The sequence below is a fragment of the Charadrius vociferus genome, unplaced genomic scaffold, assembly GCF_000708025.1.
Source record: "Charadrius vociferus isolate BGI_N301 unplaced genomic scaffold, ASM70802v2 scaffold406, whole genome shotgun sequence".
In the NCBI taxonomy this organism is placed as follows: Eukaryota; Metazoa; Chordata; class Aves; order Charadriiformes; family Charadriidae; genus Charadrius; species Charadrius vociferus.
The window spans coordinates 1,151,733-1,165,010 of NW_009648948.1; the positions used below are offsets into that span (position 1 = coordinate 1,151,733).

General features: G+C 44.8%; 1 protein-coding gene across 1 annotated transcript in view; it reads left to right on the forward strand.

Annotated features, from left to right (window-relative positions):
* EHHADH (enoyl-CoA, hydratase/3-hydroxyacyl CoA dehydrogenase) overlaps positions 1–12,511 on the forward strand; it is a 71,946-nt gene extending 59,435 nt beyond the window's left edge. The window contains exons 7-8 of the mRNA XM_009887384.1: positions 3,195–3,536; positions 11,241–12,511. Of these exons, the coding sequence (XP_009885686.1) occupies positions 3,195–3,536; positions 11,241–12,511 (1,613 nt within the window). The remainder of the gene's footprint in view (positions 1–3,194; positions 3,537–11,240) is intronic.
* The last annotated feature ends 767 nt before the right edge of the window (positions 12,512–13,278 follow it).

A 13,278-nucleotide genomic window follows, 5' to 3' on the forward strand; every position in this document is an offset into this window, starting at 1 on the left:
ATTGAGAACAGTAATTATATATTGCAGATAGAAAGCAAGCATGTGTTCCTGGCCTTCTTTAGGCAAAATAAATTATCTTTACTTTTGAAGGCATTTTTTTAAAAGGAAAAGACAGGAGCTAGATCCTTGGAGACAATGAAAATGTTCTTTCATTAAATATGCTTGATAATCACTGCACTCGTTCAAAGCTGCATTTCATAATTTGTCCACCTGATGGCATCACAAAATTGAAAAATTGCTGTAATTGCTTGTGGCAGACAGTAGCTTGCAGTTTATACTGCCCACTTCTTGCTGGCCTGCTGTAGTCTTCCTTGGCTGGAGGAAAAAAAGTCTGCTGGTCTTCTGCATAGCACCCTTCTTTGAAGCTCTCCCTTCATCTATAATCATCCCTTGCTTTCCTTCCACATCTGCTTTATCTTCTCAGAGCACAAAAGCATCAATGGCTTGCACCAAGGAGCCAAGGAAAATCAGTTCAATTTAGACTAGCTCAGGCCCCACAGGTATAAGACTCTGCATGGAAAGAAGATTATGAGTTTCTGACTGTAAACCACTAGGAGGAACTGTGGAGGAAGCATGCGTTTCTTCTGAGTCTCATAAAACCCAAAGGAGTAACAGATACTGCTGTTAGGTAATTGCACGCTTTAAATGGAGACAAGCTTTCAGCTACTGTTGCAAGAGCCTTTAGTGCATCATCTCTGGGAAAATGTTCAATAAAGAGATCTTAATCTCTCTCTCCAGGGCTCGTGATTCTGGCTGCCACCTTCTTTAGACAGAAGGTCTAGCAAAGTGCCCCTTTGACACAATGAGAGTTTGTGAGAGATCTGACATAAACTGGACTTGTCTCTGGCAGGCCTGAGACCACTGCAAGCCTGAGGAGCAGGGGTCCCATTTCAGCTTTGTTTCTCAGAAATTCATGTGGAGTCTTGTAATATCCCAAGGGTTTACAACTCTGTGATGCTTTTTTTTTTGCTTTATATAGCACAATATTTGATACTTCATGCTTACATGTTTCTTTTGCCAATAGAAATTTTATGAATTTGATCTGTCCTTTGTGCCACCTGGACTACAGACCCTAGTAAAACAAAGCAGGTATCTGTGTTAGCTGCATGGCATGGATGACACTTTCTCCTGCAGCACTGATGTCTGGTACTGTTCATCATATTCCTGCAAAATCCCACACTGATCTCTTCTTCCTAGGTTTGGATTCAGATCATTTTTTTCCTGTTCATAAATATGCCCTTGATTCTTATTAGCATTGCAGAAGCAAAGACACTGCATGGAGATGCTGTAGAAACACTTAGCAAAACTATTTAGCTTACAGCTAAATAAGAGTTATTACAGGACCCTGAGGAGAGTTCCTTTTCTTTTTCACTGAGCCTCATGTCCCCCATCAGTATTTGTGCTTACAAGTACTATTTGCTATCTGAAGACCAAGCTTAAAGGCTCCCAGTAGTATTCCTTTTTTACTAGTCCTTTACACATCAGAAATGTCATATGAAGTCTCTTGATCTGCCTAGTCTTAAGCAGCCTTCCGGCCATCAGATCTGCTTTCTGGGACAAACCTGAGGTTTCCTCTTGTGTTGAAATGAAACCTACTATTTAAATCCTAAATAAAGGACTGTGGATAAAGAGCATATCTGGGTTAAAAGCATACATTTACGGGAGAAACACAGGATTCCAAAATAAAAGGACATTATCCTAAGTCCTGCAGTACTGGCAGATACAAAGTATGTTCACGGTCAATGTGAAAACATTTTTATGAACACTCATTACAAGGGAAGCTACTTACACAGTGAGTATTCATCTTTTTGTGTTCTCTAAAAGGCTTAATTAAAAAGTCTAAGCTCTAAAGACCATTGTTTCAGGAAATCATTATCTTAACTCATCCTGGAAACTCATGGTTCTATTTCCTCTTAAACATTGCTTGGTCTTGGAGGAAGAGCTGGAGTCAGGACATGTTCTTTGGGCAACCATGATTGCAGTGCTGCCATTGTTCCTGCTCTTCAGCATCCTGCTCCTGAGTCTTCTGCTGATGCACTGGCACTTTCCTAACTCAGACAGCAGGAAGAAAAAGGGGACCTGGGTGCAATACACCACCCGTGAAGGGAGTGTGCTCATATAGGAGAAGCTATGGTAATGAGACTGTATACCAGAGGGCTTCTCAGCATAAGGTTCTCATTAGAGGAGGCCCACCCATCATCCTGCTTCGGTGGAAGTCCTGGGAACATCACTGCAGCAGTCAGTGCAGTAACATTGCTACGCAGTTAGTTAATGATCTGGATGTGGAATATTGTTGAAATACTAAGGGGATACATTCTAAATTTCTGATCTTGTTCATCCATGGTCTTTACTGAGGCAAGCTGCCATTAAGAGCATAGGAACAGCCTGAAGTATGGTCAGATCACAGATCTCCCTAGCAGGCACCAAGGCTTGTACTTCTGAAAAAAAGGACAGAGAGGATTCTGGCATCTGAAATGTAACTAACTTCTCTCAGTTAAAATCCTTTCTAGGTATCACCATAGCAACCTGTCTGTAATGAGCCTCATGTATTTGTATGGCTGCTTGATTCACCCCTTGCTGACACAGAAGCATGAACTCTCCCCTGTTATTCACTTGCTCCCCAAGTCATGCTGCATGAGCTGTCCTCTTGGTTAGTCCCAAAGTGACTAGAGGGACTCCTGCTGTCAGGGAAGAATTAAAGTCAGGGTATATTTCTCAGTCTCTTATAAATGCCTGGATCAGGACCCTGGCTGGAGTGCATCTGGCTAGCAAAGTTGATTGGGCACCAAGTACTAAATAATACCGGAGGAAAACTTTAGTACTGAAGCTTATAGAAAGAGCCCTATGAACATGGCAGCTGGGACTGTAGACTAAGAGAACTGGAGAAGTCAAGGCACTCTCTGTAGCTGAGAAAAGGAAGGAGAGAATTACTTCTTTGAAACTGAAATCTTGCTTTTTTGAAATCTGAGAAGGGACCTGAAAAATTGTACTTGTCAGAGCAAACAGAAAGCTAAATAGAAATGTCAGACACTTTAGTTCTAGACCCAGATCACTGTGCCATGCAAGCCCTAATGCAGTGAGCTTAGGAGGAAAAGAGGTAGGCTGCATTCACAGTCTATGTAGAAAGGGGTGAAAATCTGTAGTCTTCCAGATATGGATGCTTTGTTCTGTAACTCCATTTTTTCTACCCCCAGGCCAGCCATTGGGACCCCGCAGGCTCAGCCTGAAGCCAGTTCCAAAACTGCCCAACATGGAAGCATTTCTCAGTGAGGCTCTTGTGAAGGTGAAGAAACAGGCCCGCGGGTGCCTGGCTCCAGAGCTGTGCTTCCAGGCAGTCAGAGCCGCCACAGAACAGCCCTTTGCAGATGGAGTCCGGAAGGAGCGAGAGCTGTTTAACGTCCTGCTGACTTCGGGCCAGGCCCAAGCACTGCAGTATGCTTTCTTCGCAGAGAGAGCAGTGCAGAAGTGGACAACACCCACTGGAGCTTCATGGAAAAGTGCATCCCCTCAGCCCATCCGTAAAGCAGCTGTGATAGGTAAGGAAATGAAAAAGCTGTTGTGGTAGCTGACTGCACAGCTAACAGCAGAGTTGAAGGTGAGGGGGATGAGTACAGTTGGGCTTTACTCATGGCATAAGGCGGAGGTGGGATTCCCTACTAGTCACTCACCAAAGTCAGTGGTACCCATCACAGGCAAAGATACTCCACACCCACAGGTGACATCCAAGGATGGAAGTTGTCAGTGAATTGGTAAGCTCAGAAATTCAGATGGCAAGTCACATCCCACTAGATTGTTACCTACTGCCACCTCTTTCTTTGGAGGAATAATTTTCTCTCACTTCAGAGACAGATTCATCTAGGACCATAAGCAGCCTGTTCCCTTTTAAATACTGCTGGTTTGAGTCCTGGCTTTGTTCCATGTTATAAGCAGGTTTGCATGAAATTCTCCTCCTCCTGGTCTAGTTCTGTACTGCAAGTGCATGTGCACAGAGTCACTCAGGGATATATTAATACAAAAATGTTTTGACAGCTGTATTTTAAGAAGATTTCATCTCACTGGGATCCACTCCTGCCATTTTGTAGCCCAGCAAGATAATGCCTTCATTAATTTTTTATAAGAGCAATTTAAATAAAACCTTTGATGCACTGCTGAGATTTAAAAAAAAAGTATCTTTCAGCTCTGCCTGTTGATAGCAGCACTCAAAAATGGTTAGATAAGTAATGGAGCACTTGGAAAACATCCATTCTGTTTCAGAGCAAGCTCACCAGATCAACACTGCTCTTTCCTGGGTACTTCTCAAGCCTCTTGTGCTCTGCAATAGGAGCTCTGTGAAAGCTCATTTCAGGCCACAGAAACACTGTTTTTTGGAAGTTCCCTTCTCTTCATTAGCTGCCATGCCATATTTTTAATGAAAATGGTTTTTAAACATTGGTCCACAAACCTTGTGAGGAGGAGCCATGGCTGTTGCAGCATTCAGGTAAAGAGACACGAATTATTGCAAAGGTTATCATGTGACTTGAAGAGCAGAGTACTTTGGACACATACAGTCCCAGACAGGTCAGTCCTGAAACGTGTGCTTTGGCAGAAAGGGCTTGCGTTTGAAGTCTTGTAGGAATGTTCAGGTGACTAGAATGAGTATTCTTTGCTGGATACTGATAAATCATGCCAGAATAATACATTTGCAAAGTCCCAATGTCAATGACAGTTTAGCCAGAAGGGCTGGTTAGATCTGATCATCTTATTTTGGTGCTGTAACTGAACTAGAGGGAATTCTAAGGACAAATGTAATCTCCATTTGAAAGTTTCTAGTAGAAACATAACCCGTATGTTATTTCCAAACTGAACTAGCTGGGCTACATCTCCCATCCATTGGATTAAGTATTCGCCTCCCATCTCCAGACGAGTTTCCAAATTCTGGTCTGAAATTGCCCCAGCCTCTACCCCCAAGCTTCAGTGTTTTTATAGCTGGTTGCAAACAATGCTCAAGTTAACCCATGCTTTTTGCAGAATAAATAAACTAAGTGCACTGATCCTTTTGGGGCAGAGCACAATTTGTCACACTCTGGTCATTTTCATGACTCTGAACTTCCCCTAATTTTTCAACACTTCATAAAGCATGCATAGCCAAAGTGGGAACAGTACTCCAGCAGTAATTATGCTAAGACCAGGTACCAAGATGTTTCTTCCTTGCTTCTACTTAGTATGCTCAAGGTAACAGCCAACTTTTATACTAGGAATATTCAACACATCCTGTTAATTATCTACTGGCAGGGAGCAGCTGCATCCCAGGCATGGGGAGCCAATGACAATAAGACCTCCTAGGGGGACAGAACCACAGAATCTTTGAGGCTGGAAGGGACCTCTGAAGGTCATCTCACCCAACCCCTCTGCTCAAACAGGGCCACCTAGAGCCTGTTGCCCAGGACCATGTCCAGACAGCTTTTGAGTATCTCTAAGGATGAAGACTCTACAGCCCCTCTGAGCAGCCTGTGCCAGTGCTCAGTCACCCCTGCAGTAAAAAAAGTGTTTCGTTATGTTCAGATGTAACCTCCAGTATTTCAGTTTGTGCCCATTGCCTCTTGTCCTGTCACTTGGGGGCCACCAAAAAGAGTCTGGCTTGGTCTTCTTTACACCTGCCCCTCAGGTATTTATATGCATTGAGGAGATTCCTCCGAGCCTTCTCTAGGCTGGAGTCATAGATCTCTCAGCTTTTCCTCATACAAGACACGCTCCAGTCCCTTAGTCATCTTAGAGGCCCTTCACTGAACTCACTCCAATAACTCCACATCACACTTTTACTGGAGAGCCCAGAATTGCACACAGTACTCCAGGTATGGTCTCACTAGTGGTAAGTAAAGGGGAAGGATCACCACCCTCAGCCTGCCAGCAAGACTCCTAATGCAGCCCAGTATACCATTAGCCTTTGCCACAAAGTCATTGCTGCTTACGGTCGACTTGGTGTCCACCAGGACCCCCAGATCCTTTTCTGCAGAGCTGCTTTCCAGCCAGTCAGCCCCCAGCATATACCGTTGCATAGGATTGCTCCTCCCCAGGTACAGGACTTTCCCCTCTGCTGGACTCGATGAGGTCCCTACCAGCCCATTTCTACAGCCTGCCGAGGTCACCCTCGATGGCAGCCCTGCCATCACTGCATCAGCCGGGTACCACTCCAGAGATCACAGCCAGCATCTAATGGAAGTACAGATGATCCAGCAAAGTTCACATGATGCTGCAGGTCCGAGGCAAAGTTAGGAAGCCAGTCTGCAGTGGTCTAGATCAACAGTGTTCATAGCCTGGCAGAGCCACAGTAAAACACTGCAACTCCTCCAGCTTAGCTTAGGAAGGGGCTAAAGGCCCAGGTCTGAGCTTAAATGAGGCTCTGAGGCCCATGAGCAGTGGGTGTGGGTGGAGGCTCCAGGTGTAGCTGATCAGGGTCATTAAAGCTTATCAGTGCTCACAGGGCCTTAATGCTTACCAAGACTCCTAATGCCTTTTCTGAACCACTGCTCTAACAATACAGCCCCTGTAGCCCACAATTCTAGCGCGCTTTGTTTATGCTAGTTGTTCATGTTATATTTCATTTGATGAGTGACATCTTCTATTTTGGAGGTTATTGATCACCTCCTTTTAACGCTGAATCCCACACCATATTAAGTGCCACTGCTTTCCATCACATCTTTCTGCCACCCCACAGTGCTTTTTCTTCTTCCTCTGGAAGGTTTTCCTCCTATTTTGCCTTTTGATATCAGTGAAATTGCAAGTCTGTTAGAGACAGGCATAGATCACGCCAACACAGTTGTATTTTTTCTTTCAGGCTGCTGTAACAAAAAGTCATTCTCCATCCAGTACTATACTGTACAGTATCTGGTAATTTCACATTCTTGATCTTAAGTACATTCTTGCAGCACCAGAAATCAAAATCCAAGGGATGATTTTTGAGGGACAGACACCTTTTAAAATAGTGCTGCTCATCTATGTAAGTATTGAGTCTACCTAGGCGATTCAAGCTCTCTCTATTTTCACTACAGAGAGGAGGGCAGTCAGAGCGAAATGTTGCATCCATTTTGGATGGTCAGAAGTCATGCAGACCCCATTTTCCAGTAGACAGTGCCGTGCTGTTTCACACGCTAAAACCATGTTGCATTGTGTTGCTCCTTCCGTCTTTTATCACTGCACAATGGGAAGCAACTGAGATCAGGCTGACTTCCTCCTCCTTCAGTACCTTTTCCGTAGGCACAGAGGACCTTTAGGGTATGGAAGCAGTGCCATGAATGCTAGTGGAGCCTTGCTTTGGGGCTCCCTTGTCTGTCCAATACTAGCAGGAACTTGTTGGAGGGAGCTGGCGCATCGCTTGCTGACCATGTCTTAATGTAGATTCAACATCAAGGATGACCTATCATTTTTGTGGGTATGCTTGATAGGTAGCATTGCTGGTGAACTGGCAATCATTCCTGTGTGGTGCTGGTTTCCCATCAGCTGCCTTCGCAGTTTGCTCGCTGAAAGACTGGTAAGCCGGTAACACCCATCGATGTGAGATCCCTCCTGCTCTTGGCCGAGCTGTCCTTGGCTGTCTTCAGCCGCGTGCAATGTCACCTATTTCATTTGCTTCTGCTTGTTCTGAACTCTTGGCTCCCATCTCTTTCCACTTTCTCTGGTTCCTCATCACCCAGAAAAAGTGTTCTTCTCTGTCCCTTCTGCAGTCTTCCCATAGCTCGCTGCTTGCCTTGAGTATCACATTATTTCTGCTTGAAATTATTACCCTGAAACAGAGAAGGAAGCAGCTCCAGTCTGCAGCAGTCTGCCACTGCCAGTTGCTCATTATTGTCTTTAACAGGAAAACTGGAACAGTCTTTGCATATTTTTACTAAAGTATTATTTCCATTGCCTGGTGTTTTAAAGTTCAAATATTCATTATACTTCAGAATATTTTCCACTGATCGGTATTTCTCTTGTGTGTGTGACTGTACATGAGTGGCTTTGTACATATTTTGAGTTCATTTGCTTTGAAATTTGTTTTTAAAGTCCTTCAATTAATTTTGCATGATTTTTCATATTCTAAGCACCTCATGTGGCAGATCCATAATTAACAGTCATTATTCACTCAGCTTGCCCAGCAAATGGATTTGTCATATCCATATTTGGCCTGAAATTACATGGGTTCAAGTGTAGTTTTATTTATATGTCAAAGCTACATTTCACAACAAAGGGCCAGAAGCAAGATGGCTAGACAGTGGTCTTTTTCCTGAGGCAGATTTCAGTCTTCTTTTGAAAGATGTCCCTCGGGCATGAAAGATGGTAACACAGCTCTGAAAACTGTCCCCTGTGGGGAAGATAAGAATATAGGGTTTTTTTCGTGGTTCGGGGGAAGTGAGAGCACTATTGAGGAAGAAAACAGTACATACAGTAGAAATTCTGGAGTAGTTCCTAGCCATGTTTTGGTCTGTGGGATCTGAGCTGAGCATGCGACATTTCTCTTTCTCTTTCTTCTACAGACTTCTACACATGTAACGCCCAATGATTCCCTACCATTTTTTTCTGCTCTAATATATCCTTCCCCAAGATCACTCAACTTTATAAAATTGAAAAGGGGTGTCCTCAGAAATGCTTCTTTTCCATCTAGATAGCCAAATCTCTCTGTAGTTTTATAGCCCAGTTTTAGAAAATATTTCCAGGGGAGTCATGCTGCGCAAGCGCTAATGTAACAAAACCCTTGGGGCTTTCATTACTCTCTCTGCCAGCTTCATTAAACATCGTTTCACACAGGCCACTGAAGAGTTATGTAGTAAGTTGAGAGACAGCTTTTGTAGGTCAGAAACAAGCTTGGCAAGCTCATATCTTATCTATAAGCCTATTCCCATGGCCTAGAAAGGGAAGTACTACAAGCATGTATGCCTGTCTGTCATGGCATGGCTAAAACGTAGATGGGAGTTCTGATACTACGTGTGGACGAAAGCAAACAGGAATCAGCAAACACCCCTGCAGAGCTTCCCTTGAAAAGAAGGCTGGAGAAGCTCTGCTCATGGAAGAGGTTTTGATTTAGGAAGAAGCAGCGTGTTCATATTGTGAGAGAACTGCTAAGATTTCAGTCATGAGACTGAAGCTGAGAAGAACAGGAGTTAATAAGGCCCAGGATGTGTGCGTTATTTCTTCAGCAGAGCTTGGAAATTCTAGGGAGAAATCCTAGGTCTCCACCCTGGAAAGGAAGAAAAGACTTCAAGAGGTAGCCATGAAGAACCCAGATGTGGAACTGCAAACCCTCGATGTCTAAAGAGCCTTAAAGATGAGGCTGGGCTTGGTGGGTATGCATGAAGTGGTCCCACACTGTCTGAGAAGAAAGCAGTCCGTGTAGCTCACCAAAGACAGGGAAAAAAATGTCTCTGACTGTCCCTGCTGCCACATCCAAGCTCTGAGCACAGTGGGAGGAGCTGTTTATGTTTGGGGTTTTTTCAGTCAGCAAACCATGGACACTGAAATGCTAAGAACTGATTCGTGTTATTCTAGTTGTATTTTCAAATTAGGTTTTAGTAGTACTTGATTATGAAGTAGCAAATCTAATTTCCTAGGAAGGAACTCAAGCATTTTCTTGGGAGTGTAATGGTTTATAAGCAGACTGCCAGATAGTGACGTCTGTAAAAACTGTCTTCTTGTGGCTAAGCAGGGAATGTTTTAAATGTCTTGTGTATATACAAGCTGAGGGTGCACAGAACTAAACCAAGAGTGTGTAGCTTGCCGGAAAAACATACTACCTTGTTTGACCTTCGTTGTTGGAACTTGTTTAACTGATGACATAATTTCAGCTCTTCTTTACAAAGCTGATTTAGACAAATTTTTAATCCCCTTGTTTCTGTTTATTTGTTTAGCTGACTTTCATTTGTAAACCTGGGATTAAAAAAAAAACATTTTTACAGAATTGTAACAAACCTGTACTTTGTCTGGTTGTTGCTTTATTTAGGATATTAATAATCCTCCCATTCAGATGCTTCGCACTTCTAAAGCTGGTAAAATTGTGCTGGCTTTCTCTTACTAGTTTGTATTAACTTAGTCTGAAAAGCTTCCCTCGTGGGAGAGCAGGATAAATAATGTGGGTTGTGTATCACAGGAAAGTGTAAGCGTGCAGCTTCATTTAATGTAATAGAGGGCAGAGCTGGTGGAAGGGCTCAGAAGGAGGGAAGGGATCAAGCCAGTAATCTCTACACTGGTATTCCTGGGGTATGAGCTGGTTGTAGCGCATTTGTGGATCTTGGAGAAACAAAAAAATACAGCTTGAATGGATGCTCAGTTACAGGAATTCCGGACAAGTGCTTTAACTGTGTGGTTGGACAAGGAAGACGGTGTCTTCGAGAATCTTCAGAAGTTAGGAATGGCCTGTGTTGGAGGACTTGGAGAGTTCCCAGTGGGCAGAGATTGCCTGATAGAAAGCATGAACAGCAAGCAAAAGGCTACTGATGTTCCAGAGTGATTAAAAAGGAGATAGAAGATGTTGAAATCTGGATTAAGAACACTGTGTTAGTTCCATGCTGTTTGACCTGGTGACAGGAGACATACACGACATTAGAGACAAAGTTTAGAGAAGATCAGTGTCCAAGATCAGCTGAATTTTGTTTGCTTCAAATATTATCCTGTGAAGTGCAGAGGAAGAAGAGGAAGGGGACGAGGAGGAAGCTTGGAAGGAGGGAGAATCCAATTGTCTGGGCTTTGCTGGTCTTAAAATCTCTGGGTGTGCTGTGCTTGCTTACACTAATATTCTTCTGTAAGTGCCCATAAAGGACCATCTCACAGGAACAGAGAGGCAGTGATCTCCTCAGGGTGAAGCTTGCTTATGAAACTGCCTGCTATGAGTTGTTAACAGGGTTGATGCTGAAACTCAGATCTCCTGTCTTTGGTCCCCAGGTTCTAACTCTTAAGGGATGCTGGTTTCCATAGGTATAAAGCTTTGCAGGGAGAAGGCATGAGTCACATGGTCTGCACACACCGGAGTGAATCCCACTGGTATTTTGTAAGCTTGAGAGGACATTAACTTGCCTTTATGCTACTGCTTTTCAAACATTTAGGCTCACTGAAAGGGAGAATTCTCCTGCCTTTTCCCCAGTCTTCAGTTCTTTTTTTCTATCTGTGCTCCACTCATTTTGCATAGGCTTCCGCTTTTTATCCTGGGGATACAAAGGTATTGCTACTGTCAAGTGATTAATTGTAACATTTTCTGTTCATAGTCTCTGATTCTGTCTCACTTTTATCCCTAGGGCTGGGAACAATGGGCCGAGGCATTGTGACATCTCTGGTTAAGGCCAACATACCTGTGGTCGCTCTTGAGCAGAATCTGGAGTACCTGAACAAGGGAAGAAAAGCTGTCATGCTCCTTTTGGAACGCGAGGCTATGAAAATGGAGCAGGGAGCCCAAACCCTGGATTTCCATAACCCTGCACATCTCCAGTTCACTGTGGACTTTGATGTGTTGCGGGATGTAGATCTAGTTATTGAGGCGGTGTTTGAGAACATGGCACTCAAGAAGGAAATATTCCACAAACTATCCAGAATCTGCAAGCCAGGGGCCTTTCTGTGTACAAACACATCAGCCCTGAACATTGATGAAATAGCTTCTGCCACGAGCCGCCCACAGCAGGTCATTGGCACGCACTTCTTCTCCCCTGCTCATGTGATGAGGCTATTAGAAATAATCTATGGCCATCACACATCCCCCACCACCATTGCCACTGCTATGCAGCTAGCCAAAGCACTGAAAAAAGTTGGAGTGGTGGTAGGGAATTGTTTTGGGTTTGTTGGGAACCGAATGATGTTCCCGTATGTTCAACAGGCAGTTTTTCTTTTAGAGGAAGGAAGCAGACCAGAAGCCGTAGATCAGGCTCTTGAAGATTTTGGGTTTAAGATAGGACCTTTCCGAATGTCTGATCTTGCTGGGCTGGATGTGGGCTGGAGGTCTCGAAAGGGTCAGGGCCTCACTGGGGCCTTACTACCTCCTGGAACACCTGCCCGCCAGCGGCACGGCCATCGCTACAGCCCGCTGCCAGATCTTCTGTGTGAGAATGGCAGGTTCGGCCAGAAAAGTGGAAAAGGCTGGTATCAGTACGAGAAGGCTGGGGGCAGGGCAGCCAAGCCAGATCCATGGCTTCACAACTTCCTGGCCCAGTACAGAGACACCCATCACATCGAGACCCGCTTTATAGACCAGGAGGAAATCCTGGAGCGGTGTTTGTTTTCCCTCATCAATGAAGGGTTTGACATCCTGGCTGAGGGAATAGCATCAGGCCCAGAACACCTGGATGTAATTTATCTCAATGGCTATGGGTGGCCAAAGCACAGGGGCGGCCCCATGTTCTATGCTTCCACTGTCGGGCTCCCTCGCATTCTGGCTAAACTGCAGAAATACTCTGAGGCGCACCCTGATGTTCCCAGGCTACAGCCCAGTGCCTTCCTGAAAAAGCTGGTAGCTATGGGGAACCCTCCCCTCAAAGAGTGGATGTCCTACGTCGGCCGGCAGAGCAACAAGCTGTGATTTCATTGATGCCTGCTATATAAATTCAGCGGAGGCTGATCTTACGAAACAGGTGCTGTAATTGCACTGTCTTTTCCAATCAAAACCAAAGTGCTACAGGCTCATAAACAATGTCGCTGACCTTCCTGGGCCTTTGCAGGGAATAATTTTGGCCGGTGATTGATCTCAATCCCCCTCTTGCTGCAGGTGACCACTGCCATCACCCACCCTTTCTTCTCAGCACCAGCCTCACCCACCTTCTTTGCACATTGCTGCCTAAAGGCCCATCTCATTTTGCTGTGCCTTCAGGTCTTCACAGCTGTACCTCTCTTCCAGTCTGTCTTTGTGGAAGGCAGGGAGCAGTATCCACCGCCCACAAAGCAAATCAGGGTAGGAGGCAAGAGAGAGATGGTCACAAATCACCTGAGACTGACTGGATCTACCAGATCCTGCCTTAAGTCTATTTCCCAGTTTGTTCAGGTCTTTCCTGTGCAGCCCACCTCAACTGGATTCCCTGACTCTCGCAAAGACAGCCAGCTGGAGCCTGCTCTTTTCCCGCTGCCTCAAGGGGTGCAGCGCCTTTCAGAGGTGAAGTCAAATGAATTGGAGAGAGCAGGTTTGAGCAGAGAGCAAGGGGCAGGGCTGGTACCGTCCATCCTCCCTGCTGCAGAGGAGATTCTAATAAATGACAGAAAAGCTGCAAACGCATTGACCTGCCTAACCTGCCCTGTGGTGTTGGCTCACGACTCGCCTTCTGCATCCAGACTCCATCTTCTGTTATCACGATC